Genomic DNA, 14,732 nt, shown 5'->3' with positions numbered 1-14,732 from the left:
CCTCCACAGTGCCCAGGATAGTCCGTCACAGAGTGACCTAGATATCCACAGTGCTGCAGTTGAGAAACCCTGTTTCAGGCGTTTGAGTTTATGTCTCAGGCCTGAAGCAGCCAGTGCCAAGAATCAAAACAGGCCCTTGTTGGTGTTGCTGATCAGATTTCCTTCCCTGGGTCGGATGAGAGAGTTTCCTTTTCCTTTGCAGGTCAATGAGTATGTCGATGCTCGGGACACGAACATGGGAGCTTGGTTTGAGGCCCAGGTTGTCAGGGTGACGAGGAAGGCACCATCTCAGGATGAACCCTGCAGCTCCACCTCCTGTTCCACCCTGGAAGAAGATGTCATTTATCACGTGAAATATGATGAGTGAGTATCATTGCAGGCAGGTGGGCCTGAGCTGTTGGCTCTGTATATATAGAACCTGGAGTTTGGCACAGCCTTGGGGATGATGGTGAGGATTCGAGGCCCCCACCCTCATGTTCCCAAACCCCACAGGAGGCCACCCCTAGAGGATTAGTGTCATGGGGACCCAAAGCTAGGATGAGCCCTCCTCAGGTCTCCTCAGAGAACTGTGCTCTGATCTTCTAGTCAGATCCCCTCCCCCATTTCCTATTTTATTCATATCACATATCCCTGGTACCACCTGAAACTGTCTTACATGTTTATCGTCTCTCTCCCTCACTGGAATGTGTGAGTATTTATTGAGCACATACTCTGTGTGTCAGGCCCTATGCTGGGCACAGGGAATTGTCTGTGAACCCAGAGAGTGTCTTACTAGGCTTGGGCCGCCCTGCCGGCATACCGCATGTTGGGTGGCTTGACCAGCAGACATTTCTTTCCTCACAGTTGGAGGTTGGAAGTCCAAGATCAAAGCATTGGCAGGGTTGCTTCCTGGGGAGGACTGTCTTCTTGGCTGGCTTCTCACTGTGTTTTCACATGGAAAGAGAGAGCTCTGGGGTCTTCTCTCTCTCTTTTTTTTCATCTTCATCCGAGGATATTTTTCCATTGATTTTTCAGAGAGAGTGGTAGGGAGGGAGGGAGGGAGGGATTGAGAGAGAGAGACAGAGACAGAGACATTGGCATGAGAGAGACACATTGATTGGTTGCCTCCCTTGGTTGCCTCCTGTAGGACCCCAGCTAGGGCTGGGGATCTAACTGCAATCGAGGTATGTGCCCTTAACCGGAATCGAACCTGCAACTCTTTGGTCTGAGGGCCGAAACTCTAACTGCTGAGCCAAACCAACCAGGGCTGGTATCTCCTCTGATAAGGACACCAACCCCATCAGATTAGGGACCCAACCATATGACCTCATTTAACTTTATTATCTGCAAATATAGTCACATTGGGGGAGGTGCAGTTTAGTCCATGACATAGGGGAAACATGTCTGCTTCCGGGGAGCTCACATTGCAGGGGGCACAGGATCTCCATCTGGTTCTCTGCTGGGTCCCTACTGTCTACCCAAGTTTCTGGCACATACTAAGCTTACTAGCTCCATACAAATTACTGAAGTAATTGAGTAAGGAATTATAGTAGACACAAGATTCCCATTCTCTTGGTTAGGGGATGCAAACTAAGGCCTGAGGGCCAAATCTGGCCCACCGCTGTTTTTGTAAGTGAAGCTGTATTGAAAGACAGCAACTCCCATTTGTTTGCATACTGTCTGTGAGTGCTTTCTTGGTGATAGCTGCACAGCTGAGTGTTCGTGATAGAGACTTCTAGCTCACAGAGCCAAAATTATTTACTCCTGCCCTTTACAGGAAAAGTTTGGCAACCCTTGTTTTTCTTGGTTTACTAGTGAAAATAATGGGTGCCAGGTGATACAGCCACTCGTGATAGATTTGGGGTTGTTCCCTCACAGCTGAGGTTTAACTTTGTTTCTGATAGAATTTTTTTTTTTTTAATTCTCACTCGAGGACATTTTTGCATTTATCTTCAGATAGAGAGGGGGAGAGGGAGGAAGAGAGAGAAAGAAACATTGATGTGAGAGAGACACACTGAGTGGCTGCCACCCACAGGACCCCAACTGGGGCCAGGGACAAACCGCAACCGAGGTATGTGCCCTCTGTGGGAACTGAACCAGGAACTCTTTGGTCTGTGGGCCGATGCTCTAACTGCTGAGCCAAACCGGCGAGGGTGAATTTGTTTCTTTTTAAAATATATTTTTAGTGATTTTTTTTTTTTTAGAGAGAAGGGACAGGAAAGAGAGATAGAAACATCAATGTGAGAGAGAGACATTGATCCACTGCCTCCTGCATGTTCCCTACTGGCGATTGAACCCGCAACCCAGGCATATGCCCTGACTGGGAATCGAACTGGGACCTCTCAGTCCATGGGATGACGCTCAATCCACTGAGCCACACTTTCTGGGCTAGAATTTGTTTCTTTCAGCCCAATTAATTTATGCCTTTCATAAGGCTGCCAGAATGTTCCTGCGTATCTAGAATAATGACTTCCCATTATGTCCTAATGTCCAATGCATTATATTTACATAAATGAAATAATGTGTGTCCCTCTGCAAAAATCATTTTCAAAACGTGCATGTGGGAAAAGTTAGCTTTTTACCCTCCCCAGATTTCTTTCTGTATCAATTTCTAGGACTGCTGTAACAAAGTACCACAGACTGGGTTGCTTATAATGATAGTTCATTCTTACAATTCTGGAGGCCAAAATCAAGGTGTTAGCTGGGCCACTGGTTTTCTTGAAACCTGTAGGGGAGAATCCTTTCTGCCTCTTCCAGCTCTTCTGGTGGTGGCCGACAATCCTTGGCTTGTGGCCACATTAATCTCAGTCTCTGCCTTCATGTGTCATTCTCCTCTGTCTCTGTCACTGTTTTCCCCTTGTAAGGACACCAGTTATAATGGGTTACGGCAGTGTGGCTTCATCGTAACTTGATTACATCTGCAAAGACCCTATTTCCAAATAAGGTTCCATTTCGAGGTGCCAAGGGTTAGACTTCCAGCATATGTTTTTGGGAGACACAGGATCAACCCAAATAACACCTTTTGTAATTGAAACCTGTCTTCTGTACCTGTGTAATTTTGACACCAGCAGAGGGGAATTTACTTGCTGCTGGGATGAGAATAACAGCTATGTCGTGTGTGGCCTTCTCCTCCTTGCTTTTCTCTTCACGGAGGGAAAGTGGTCTGGTGTTAATCCTGGGATCTGAGCATGGGGTTTTCCTCCCAGCTACCCGGAGAACGGTGTGGTCCAGATGAGCTCACGGGACGTCCGGGCCCGTGCCCGACACATCCTCAAATGGCAGGAGCTGGAGGTGGGCCAGGAGGTCATGGTCAACTACAACCCTGATAACCCGAAGGATCGAGGCTTCTGGTATGATGCAGAGATCGTGCGGAAGCGTGAGACCCGGACAGTGAGGGAGCTGTACGCCAACGTCAGGCTCGGGTGAGTGGCAATCCAGCTGGTGCCTCCACCTGGCCTCCCCTCTGGGGTTTCACTCCAACTTCCTGCTCAGCTCAGCTCCTGGTGATCGTTCTGAGACTGACCCCCTCATGCTCCTGCTCAGGAACCATCTCTGAGCCCCAGATGGAGATTTCAGCCTGCCTTGTTCTCTTTTATTTGTTTCGATTTGGCAAATAGGTAAGAACTTCAGATGTACCAAAATCCAGAAGGTACTGAAAGCCACACAGTGAATATTTTCCCTGCTCTCTGTCTCTTGGTCACCAGTTCTCCTTTCTGGAGACACGACTGTTCCCATGACCTTCCAGGGACATTCTGTGCATTAACAAGCATAAACATACACATAAACAAACAAATCCACACAGTGGTGTGCTCCACATCCAGGGTCAGCAGACTGCAGGCCAGATTCGGTCCTTTGCTGTTTTGTCAAATAAAGTTTTATTGACATAGCCATACCCATCTGTTCACTGATTATCTGTGGCTCCTTTTGTGTTGGAAGTGCACATTTGAGTAGTTGGGAATGAGACTGAAAACTTTTTTGGCTTTTTGCAGAAAATATTTGCCAGCCTCTGTTCTAATTTGCCTTTCTCTGTAGGTGTGTGTTAAAATAATACATAACAAAAAATTTACCATCCTAACCTTTTTAGTGTATATTAGGGGCATTAAGTACATTCACATTGTTGTGCAACCATCGATACCATTAACACTATCCCATATTTAGAACTTTTTCATCATCCCAAACAAACTATTTTCATTAAACACTAATTCTCCCTTCCTCTCCCCCTCCCCCAGCCTGACACCTACCATCTTCTTTCTGTCCCTCCTCCGGGGACCTCATATGAGTGGAATCACATAGTAGTATTTGTCTTTTTGTGTCTGGCTTATTTCATTCAGCATAGTGTCCTCAAAGTTCATCCATGTAGTAGCTTGTGTCAGACCTTCCTTTTTTGGTGGCTGAATATCACTACATTGTATATAGTGAATATAGACACATATCTGGACAACAGTGTCCCAAGCAAAGATAGGTGCAAAGGTTCTGGGGCAGGGCCATTCCTGGTACATCTGTGGCCTAGTGAGGAGTCCAGTGGGCTAGAGTGGAGGGAGGGAGCGAGCAAGGAGTGGAGCCTGGAGCCTCCATGGGTTTGGACGTTTAGAGTATGGCCAGGAGTGGTACAGAACTGGTGTTTATTCTCTTGCTGGCAGTCATTGCGGTGAGTTTTTTTTGGGGGGTAGGGTTACTCCTCATCTGAGGATATTTATTTCTTTTGATTTTTAGAGAGTGGAAGGTGGGGAGAGAAAAACAAATATTGATGTGACAGAGACATGTTGATTGGTTGCCTCCTGCTCGAGCCCTGACCTGGGTGGATATTGAACCTGCAACCCAGGTATGTGCTCTTGATTGGGAATTGAACCCGAGACCCTTTGGTGCACAAGCCAACGCTCTAAGCCTCATTGGCCAAGGCCCATTGGGGCATTTTGAGCAATGCCGCCGCATGCTTTGACCTATGATTGAGAATCACCACTCTGGCAGCCCAGGGAATGGACTGCAGGGGGCAGCGTGGCAGCAGAGACACCAGGGAGGAGGCTGCAGTGATGTTACTGTGAAAAAATAACCAACCCTTTATTTCACTTTTTCTCTATTGTTTCCAATTTCATTAATTTCCTTTCTCATCCTTTTACTTTTCTCCTTTCCTTGGATTGATTCTGCTCTTCTTTTTCTAGTTTCTTGAGGTAGCATCTTAGATTAGTGATCTGAGAAATTTCTTGTAAGCATTTTAGTGCTATAAATTCCCCTCTAAGCACTGCCTTAACTGCTTTCCACACTTTCTGGTATTTATATTTTTCTCTTTATTTGGTTCTCTGTTTTTTTTTTATTTCCTTTGAGTCTTCCTTTTTGACTGCTAGCTTATTTAGAAGTGTGTTGTTTAATTGCCAAATGTTTAGAGCTTTCTGCATTGTCTTTTAGTTATTAATTTATGATTTGACTTCATTATGTTCTTTTATAATTTTTATATTTTTTAAACTTATCTTTATTGTTGAATGTATTACAGATGTTCCTCATTTTTCCCCTCCTCCCCATTCCCATCCCTCTCCTGCCTTTGCCCACAGTGTTGTCTGTGTCCATTGGTTATGCACATATGCATATGAGTACTTTGGTTTATTTCTTCCCACCCCCCAACCCCCTTCCTTTTTCGGTTTGTCAGTCTAGCAACCAATTTAAACTTCTTAATCCCTTCACCTTTCCCCAACACCCCTCCCATCTGGCAACCAACAAAATGTTCTCTGTATCTATGAGAATGTTTCTGTTCTGCTTGTTCATTTTGTTTGTAGATTCAATTGTTGATACACATGTATTCACTGCCATTTTGTTTGTTCATATTTTTAATTTTTTTCTTCAAGAAGACCCTTCAACATTTCATATAATAACGGTTTGGTGGTGATGAACTCCTTTAGCTTTTTCTTGTCAGGGAAACTGTTTATATGGCCATCGATTCTAAATGACAGCTTTGCAGGATAGAGTAATCTTGGTTGTAGGTTCTTGCTTTTCATCACTCTGAATATTTCTTGCCTCTCCCTTCTGGCCTGCAAAGTTTCTTTTGAGAAATCAGCTGACAGTCTTAAGGGGGCTCCCTTGTAGGTAACTAACTGCTTTTCTCTTGCTGCTTTTAAGATTTTCTCTTTGTCTTGAACCTTTTGCATTTTGATGATGTTATGTCTTGGTGTGGGCCTCTTGGGCTGCATCTTGTTTGGGACTCTCTGTGCTTCCTGGACATGTATGTCTGTTTCCTTCACCAAGTTAGGGAAATTTTCTGCCATTATTGTTTCAAACAGGTTTTCGATTTCTTGTTTTTTCTCATCTTCGGGCACCCCCAAGATGCAAATGTTGGCATGTTTGAAGTTGTCCCAGAGGCTCCTTACACTATCCTTATTTTTTGGGATTCTTTCTTCTTTTTGCTGTTCTGATTGGGTGTTTTTTGCTTCCTTCCAATTCGATGGTTTGCTTTTTGGCTTTACCTACTCTACAATTGAATCTGTGTAAATTATTCTTTATTTCAGTTAGTGCCTCCTTCATTTCTGACTGTGCATCCTTCATTTCTTTTTCTTTTTTCTTTTTTGATATTTTGTTCAGACAGAGTGGGAGAGGGAGAGGGAGAGAGAAAGAAACATTGACGTGAAAGGGACACATCGAGCGGCTGCCACCCGCACGACCAACCAGGGCCGGGGACAAGCCACAACCAAAGCACGTGCCCCTAGCGGGGACCGAACCCAGGTCTCTCCAGACCTCAGGCCGACTCTTCAACTGCTGAGCCAAACTGGCCAGGGCTATCCTTCATTTCTAACTGGTCCTTTTTTATGCTCTTGAGGCCCTCACTAAGTTTGCTGAGGTTCTCACTAAGTTCATTGACCATCCTTCTAAGCAATATTTTGAACTCAGCATCTGTTAGGTTACTTATCTCCATTTCTCTTAGTTCTTTTCCTGGAGTTTTGTTGTGTTCTTTTATTTGGGACCTGTTTCTTTGTCTCCTCATTTTGGCTGCCTCCCTGTGTTTGTTTCTATGTATTACTTAACGAGAGGTATGGAGTTAGCTGAGACCAGATGCTGCTCGTTTGAAAGAATTTAGGAAAACCTGAAGCAGGATCCAAGACAGGCCAATCCTATGGTAAAGCAACTGGCAACCATTTGGGTGGGCCTGAAAGTTGGGTGGGGCGGGGCCTCGGAATCACCAGGGCGGGGCAAACAGTGTGAGCCAGGTTGCTGGAGACCCAGATATGGCTTCTGTCTGCCGCCCCAGGGAAGGGCTCTCCAAAGGAACAAAGGCCTCTAATAGCATGTCTCTTCAGGAGAAAGCCCCCTCTCCAGCCCTCGCTCCAATACCAAACAGCTCAGTTCTTCCCTATGTGTCTCTGGCACCCCTCAAGCTGCTTCCCCTCTGAGCTTAGAGGGAGCAAGTCCCAGTAAGTCCGTGCACGGGCCCGTTAAGGGGAGCTGCCTGGGGCTCCAGCCACCTCAGCCTCCCTGCGCCTCAGTTCCCGCTGGTTTTTTCAGCCAGAAGTTATGGGGACTTCTCTTCCTGGCACTGGAACCCTGGCGCCTCGGTCCTCAGGGAGGACCTTCCCAGCTGAAGTGTCCTCCTGATTTTTATCTTCCACACGTGGCTGTGGGACCAGCCCGTTGTGCCTCCGCCCCTCCTACCAGTCTCGATGCAGTTCTTTTTTAATTTTGTAGCTGTAGGATTTCCATTCAGCTTGATTTCAGGCAGCTTTGAATGATGGTTGTTCTGTAGTTTAGTTGTAACTTTGATGTGGTTGTGGGAGGACGCGCTACCGCGTTTACCTATGCTGCCATCTTGACCGGAAGTCCCCCTTGCCTTCATTATGTTGAAAGAACATAACTCCCTATGATTTCAGTTCTTCTACGTTTCTTGAGGTTTATTTTATGGCCCAGAATAAGGTCTGTTTTGGTGGAATATTCCATGGTTCTTTGAAAAAGAAAAGTATTCCTGTCTGGTAGAATGTCCTTTATATCAGTTAGATTGTGTTGATTGAGTGTGTTGTTCACAACTTCTAATTCTTTCTGATTTTCTGTCTAGTACTTCTATCTGTTGATGAGGGGCTGTCCAAGTCCTCAGCTATAATTGTGGATATGTCTATTTCCCCTTTGAGCTTCATAATTAGGAGATTGTTCTTTGGTGTGTACACATTTAGGATAGTTATGTCTTCCTGGTTAATCAGTCTTTTTATCATTGTGTAATGTCCTTCTTTGTCTCTAGTTATTTTCTTTGCTCTGAAGTCTACTTTATCTGAGGATTTATGTGTGCATGTATATTGAATACTCCTGCTTTTTTAAAAAATTACTGTTCGCATGGTATATCTTTTTTTCCCCTTTCCTTCAACCTATGTAGTTGAATTTGAAGTGAGTTTCTTGTAAACAACATATAATTGAGTCTTTTTAATCCATTATGTTCAATCCATTGTTCAATCTTCCAATTATCTCACTTTTTTTAAAAAACATTTCTTTGATCAGGATCTAAGTATAATGTCTACAGATTTCAGTTAGGTCAATATGCATGTTTTAAGTCTTTTATCTTTAGGTTTCCTATCTTCCCCCTTTTCTTAATTTATTTGAGAAAACATGATCATTTGTCCCATAGAACTTCTGCAGTCTGGATGTTGTCATCTGCATTTTCACGGTGTCATTTCCTGTGAACTGGCCGATAGGTCTAGACCTGTGCTGTCCAGTTTCTTTTCTTTTTTTAAATCCTCACCTTACGGTATTTTTCCATTTATCTTAAGATAGAGTGAGAGGGAGGGAAGGAGAGAGAGAAACATTGATGTGAGAGAGACATATCTATTGGCTGCCTTCCACATGACCCCAACTGGGGCCGGGGACGAACCACAGCCAAGGTACGGCAGGTTCCCTTGGCCGGAGTTGAACCCGGGATTCTTGGTCCACAGGCTGACGCTCTAACCTCTGAGCCAAACTGGCCAGGGAAGTGCTGTCTAGTTTCTATAGCCATGGGCCACATGTGCTACCGAGCACTTGAAATGTGGCCAGTGCATACTGAGATGTGCCGTGAGTATGAAACGCATACTGGATTTTGAAGACTTAGTGCTAAAAAAGACTATAAAAAGCTATTAATCTGTACTTTCTGTTGAATTTGGCTGTGAGCCAAATACTGCTCTAAAAAATAAAGTATTTTTGTAAAAAAGCTATTAATAATTTTTTTATTATTGATTACATATTAAAATAACATTTTGTGTACATCGAGTTACATGAAACATTCACATTAATTCCATCTGTTCTTACTTTTTGAGTGTGGTTCTTAGGAAATGTGGAACAACCCATGTGGCACGTGTTTGTGGCTCGCGGTCATTTCTGTTGGATGTTATGGATATAAGTGTCACATTGACTCGGGGTCATTTTAACTTAGAGGAGCTTTTGTATTTTCTTTTTAATTTTTTTATCCTCACCTGAGGACATCCCTCCACTCTTTGTTCAGATAGAGTGGGAGGGAGGGAGGGGGAGAGAGAGAGAGAGAGAGAGAAAACATCGACTCGAAACGGACACATCCAGTGGCTGCCTCCCGCATGACCCAACCAGGGCCGGGGACAAACTACAGCTGCGGTACGTGCCCTTAGTGGGAACTGAACCCGGGTCTTTCTGAACCGCAGGCCAATGCTCTAACTGTTGAGCTAAACCGACCAGGGCAAGCTTTTGTATTTTGATGGCGGCAAATTTTTGCATGATGGGCCCTGTTCAATCGGCCTCTCCTGCCTGAAGGTTAGAACTTACTCTCAATGCATCATGTAATGAAACTTTTATATGCTACTTTTATCTTGTGTTTGATTTAGTAGGATTTGGATTGGTGAGGGGAATAGCTACGTGAATGCACGAGGGCCTTGAGAAGCCTCTTATTTGATATCATTAGAGGAGCTGATAGCGCTCTGAGAATGTGCTGCGTGACCAGGTCCTCTCAGGCGCCTCTGCAGGGTTGGCCAGCTGGAATGTTCCAACGGCTTGTCTCTCACAGGGATAATTCTCTCAACGACTGTCGGATCATCTTCGTGGATGAAGTTTTTAAGATTGAGCGTCCAGGAGAGGGGAGCCCTGTGGTGGAAAACCCAATGAGAAGTGAGTTCTGATTCTGCTCTTCTCTGTCTCCCACATTGGGCGTGGGGTGGGGGCTTCTGTTTCTTTTTTGTTTGACCGGCCCTGCCCAAGGTGACCTCGACTCCTGTGTCCAGGGAAGAGTGGGCCCTCCTGCAAGCATTGCAAGGACGACCAGAGCAAGACCTGCCGGGTGTGCGCTTGCCACCTGTGTGGGGGCAAGCAGGATCCTGACAAGCAGCTCCTGTGTGATGAATGTGACATGGCCTTTCACACGTACTGCCTCTGCCCACCTCTCAGCAGCATTCCCAAGGAGGACGAGTGGTGAGTGGATGCCTCGGATGCTCCAGAGACAGGCCCGGGGCTGTGGTGCTCGGATATTCGGGATAGGGGGCTGGTGGGTGCCAAGAAATGGCACTAATGTTGTCTATCACCTAGTAAACCCACAAGGGGCAATGAGAGAATTGGGGTGAGGGGACATCCTGTGTTCCTGGTGTGTCTTAGGCCTCTGGGTAAATGTGAGAAAGGAGACTCTGCAGGCAGGAAGCAGAGAGCCGGGCATCCCGGCATCGCCCAAGAGCAGACCTTTTGGCCATGATGCTCTTGGCACAGACATGGTAGAAAGGTAGGGATGCACCAGGCTCCGGTGTCAGCACACTGACCTCTTAACAGTTGTCAGGATAACTCGGAGGTAGCTATTGTTCAGAACCTCCCCTTGTGGAGGTGGGGAAACTGCGTCTGTGGCAGTGAAGAGGTGCCCATTGAATTCCCCGTGCTTCCCACACCCCAGTTGGGTTCTCCCACTATTGGGAGGTGCTGTGAAATTTCCAGTGGGAGAGGAGCAAGAATCTGTTTGGTAGAATGCTCTGTTATCTATGACAGTCGCCAGTCACCACACGTGGCTATTGACCACTTCAGATGTGGCACGTATGACCAAGGAACTGGATTTCTTATTTACTCTTTTTTTTTTTATCCTCACCCGAGGATATTTTTTTTTCGTTTTTTGTTCAGATAGAGTGGGAGGAAGAGAGAGAGAGAGAGAAACATTGACGTGAAAGGGACACATTGAGTGGTTGCCACCTGCACGTCCAACCAGGGCTGGGGACAAACTGCAACCGAGGTACATGCCCTTAGCAAGATCCATACCCGGGTCTCTCTGGACTGCAGGCCGATGCTCTAACCGTCGAGCAAAACTGCCCAGGGCTTTTTTTTTTTTTTTGCATTTATCTTCAGAACAGGAGGGAGAGAGAGAGAAACATCAACATGAGAGAGACACATCGAGTGGTTGCCACCCATAAGACCCCAACCGGGGCTTTAATCTTTTTTTTTTTTCAACCCTCACCTAAGGACATTTTTCCATTTTTGTTCAGATAGAGTGGGAGGGAGAGAGAAACAGAGAAGGGGGGGGGGAGAGAGAGAGAAAGAGAGAGAGAAACATCAAGTGAGAGGGACACATCGATTGGCTGCCTCATGTACAACCTCGACCAGGGCTGGGGACAAACTGCAACTGAGGTACATGCCCTTGACCAGAATTGAACCTGCGACTCTGGTCCGTGGACCGATGCTCTGCCGCTGAGCCAAACCAGCCAGGGCTTATTTAATCTTAATGAATTTAAATTTAAAATGTTCCCTATCTTGCCCTGGCTGGTTTGGCTCAGTGCTTAGACTGTTAGCCCGTGGACCAGAGAGTCCCAGGTTCAGTTCCCGCTAAGGGCATGTACCTCGGTTGCAGTTTGTCCCTGGCCCCGGTTGGGGTCATATGGGTGGCGACCACTTGATGTGTGTCTCTCACATTGATGTTTCTCTCTCTCTCTTCCTCCCACTCTATCTGAAGATAAGTGCAAAAATGTCCTTGGGTGAGGATAGAAAAAATAAAAAATAAAAGGTTTCCTATCTAGCCCGGCTGTGTTGCTCAGTGGTTGAGCGTCGACCCATGCACTTAGAGGTTGCTGGTTTGATTTCCCATCAGGGCACATGTCCAGGTTGTGGGCTAAATTCCCAGTGGGGGATGTGCAGGAGGCGGGCAATGGATGTTTCTATATTTCTCTTTCTCTCTTCTTCTATCTCTAAAACCAACAAAGAAAAAATAAATAAAAGATTCCTTATATTGGACAGCACAGGATGGCAGGGAGCTGGAAGGAGCCGGCTATGTCTGTAGGACTAGTAGGAGCGGGGTGGGCTAAGGACAAGTGGTAACATCCCTGTTGTCACAGGTACTGCCCTGAGTGTCGAAATGATGCCAGCGAGGTAGTGTTGGCAGGGGAGAAACTGAAAGAGAGTAAGAAGAAAGCGAAGATGGCATCAGCCACGTCTTCCTCGCAGCGGGACTGGGGCAAGGTAAGGTAGCCCCCTCGCCCTGCACGCCCCCAGCAGGCCTGTCCAGCCTCCTGTGCTTGCTTACACTGCTCTTTTCATCTGTTTCCTGAATGGACAGGGCATGGCGTGCGTGGGGCGCACCAAGGAGTGCACCATCGTTCCATCCAACCACTATGGACCCATCCCAGGGATCCCCGTGGGCACCATGTGGAGGTTCAGAGTCCAGGTACTCAGAAACATCTGGGGTTTGGCCGATAGGCACTGGCTTTCCAGAAGACCCTTCACCTAGAGATGGCCACCCGTTGAGCAGGTGGCATGGCTGGAATTCAATCTGTGGCCCAGATTCAGGGGAGAGGTTTTCATAAGAGGTGTGATGCATTCAGTGGGACAGTGGAGCCACTGGCTCTGAAGGCAGCAGCAGGAGTATGGGGTTGAGCTTTTCTACAACAGCCAGTCTAGAAGGTGCCATTTGTTTCTTGGTGGTTTTCACAGGTTAGTGAATCAGGAGTCCATCGGCCTCATGTGGCGGGCATCCACGGCCGGAGCAATGACGGGGCATACTCCCTGGTCCTGGCTGGGGGGTATGAGGATGATGTGGTGAGTAGGGGTTGTTCTGTTTATTTTTTAATTGTAAAATACACATAACATGTACCTTTTTATTTATTTATTTTTTATTCTCACCTGAGGACATTTTTCTATTTTTTGTTCAGACAGAGTGGGAGGGAAAGAGAGGAAGAGAGAGAGAGAGAAACATCGACGTGAAAGGGACACATTGAGTGGCTGCCTCCTGCATGACCCAATGAGGGCCGGGGACAAACTGCAACTAAGGTATGTGCCCTTAGCGGGAACCGAACCTGGGCCTCTCTTGACCGCAGGCCGACGCTCTAACTGCTGAGCCAAACCAGCCAGGGTAACATGTACCTTTTTGAAAAAATTTGGTTAATCCTCAACTGAGGATATTTTTCCATTGATTAAAAAAAATTTTTTTTTTCTTTATTGATTTTAGAGAGAGAGGAAGGGAGAGGGAGAGAGAGACACAGAAACATCGATGAGAGAGAACATGGATTGGCCGCCTCCTGCATGTCCACCACTGGGGATTTGGCCGAAAACCTGGGCATGTGTCCTGACCGGGAATCCAACCGGTAACCTCTTGGTGCATCGGTTGATGCTCAACCACTGAGCCATACCAGCTGGGCTCCATTGATTTTCAGAGAGAGTGGAAGGGGGAGGGAGGAGAGAGAGAAACATCAATGTGAGACACATCGATTGGTTGCCTGAATGCACCCTGACTGAGGCCAAGGGATCAAACCTGCAATCCAGGTACATGCCCTTGACCAGAAATCAAACCCGAGACCCTTTGGTGCATTGGCCGACACTAACCACTGAACACACCAGCCAGGGCTAAAATGTACCATTTTAATCATTTTTAAGTGTACATCTCAGTGGCATTTAAGTACATTCACTTGTGTAACCATTACCACCATTTTTCTTTAGAACTTATCTTCCCAAACTGAAACTGTCCCCATTAAACACTAACTCCAAGTCCTCTCCCACAGCCCTGGCTCCCACCATCCACTTTCTGTCTCTGACTCTGACTTCTCTAGGGACCTCCTCTGAGTAGAATCACACAGTATTTGTCCTTTTGTGATTGGCTTATTTCACTGAGCATAATGCCCTCAAGGTTCATCCATGTTGTAGCATACTGCAGAATTTCCTTCTTTTTTAAGGCTAAATAATACTTTATTGTCTGGGTGGACCATATTGTTTATCCATTCATCTGTCGATGGACACTTAAGTTGCTTCCACCTCTTGGATATTGTGAGTAGTGCTGCTGTGAACATGAGTGTACAGATATCTCTGAAATGCCCTGCTTTCAATTCTGTTGGGTATAGACAGACTCAGAAGTGGAATTGCTAGATCACATTTAACTTTTTGAAGAACCTCCATACCATTTTCCACAGTAGCTGCACCATTTTCCATTCCTACCAGCAGTGCACAAGGTTCCAGTTTCTCCACATCCTTATCATTACTGGTTATTTTCTGTTTCTTTGACAGTTGACATCCCGGGTGTTGTGGGTTTATTTTTAGTGGAGTTTCTACTCTCCTGTGGTGAGGGTTCAGCTTGCCCTTCTGTTTTAGGACCATGGGAATTCGTTCACATATACTGGTAGCGGTGGTCGAGATCTTTCCGGCAACAAGCGGACAGCAGAACAGTCATGTGATCAGAAACTCACCAACACCAACAGGTTTGCAGAAACAAAATTTTCTTAATTTTTCACCAACTCACTTCTGCCCCTCTCTGGGAGCTACACAGGGAAGCGGGTTGGTTCTGTTTTGGGTTGTCATGTCCCGGAAGTTAGATTCCCATTAAGAGTGTGATAGAACATATA

General features: G+C 46.2%; 1 protein-coding gene across 2 annotated transcripts in view; it reads left to right on the top strand.

Annotated features, from left to right (window-relative positions):
* UHRF1 (ubiquitin like with PHD and ring finger domains 1) overlaps positions 1-14,732 on the top strand; it is a 44,574-nt gene that overhangs the window by 15,313 nt on the left and 14,529 nt on the right. For both annotated transcript variants that reach the window (XM_036240337.1, XM_036240338.1), the window contains exons 4-11: positions 203-363; positions 3,186-3,401; positions 9,950-10,050; positions 10,164-10,350; positions 12,240-12,363; positions 12,461-12,568; positions 12,835-12,939; positions 14,482-14,588. In XM_036240337.1, coding sequence (XP_036096230.1) covers positions 203-363; positions 3,186-3,401; positions 9,950-10,050; positions 10,164-10,350; positions 12,240-12,363; positions 12,461-12,568; positions 12,835-12,939; positions 14,482-14,588 — 1,109 coding nt within the window. The remainder of the gene's footprint in view (positions 1-202; positions 364-3,185; positions 3,402-9,949; positions 10,051-10,163; positions 10,351-12,239; positions 12,364-12,460; positions 12,569-12,834; positions 12,940-14,481; positions 14,589-14,732) is intronic.

The sequence above is a fragment of the Molossus molossus genome, unplaced genomic scaffold (assembly GCF_014108415.1).
Source record: "Molossus molossus isolate mMolMol1 unplaced genomic scaffold, mMolMol1.p scaffold_m16_p_4, whole genome shotgun sequence".
NCBI lineage: Eukaryota > Metazoa > Chordata > Mammalia > Chiroptera > Molossidae > Molossus > Molossus molossus.
The sequence above is the reverse complement of the archived record's forward strand: the minus strand, read 5'-3'. Positions and strand labels throughout refer to the sequence as shown.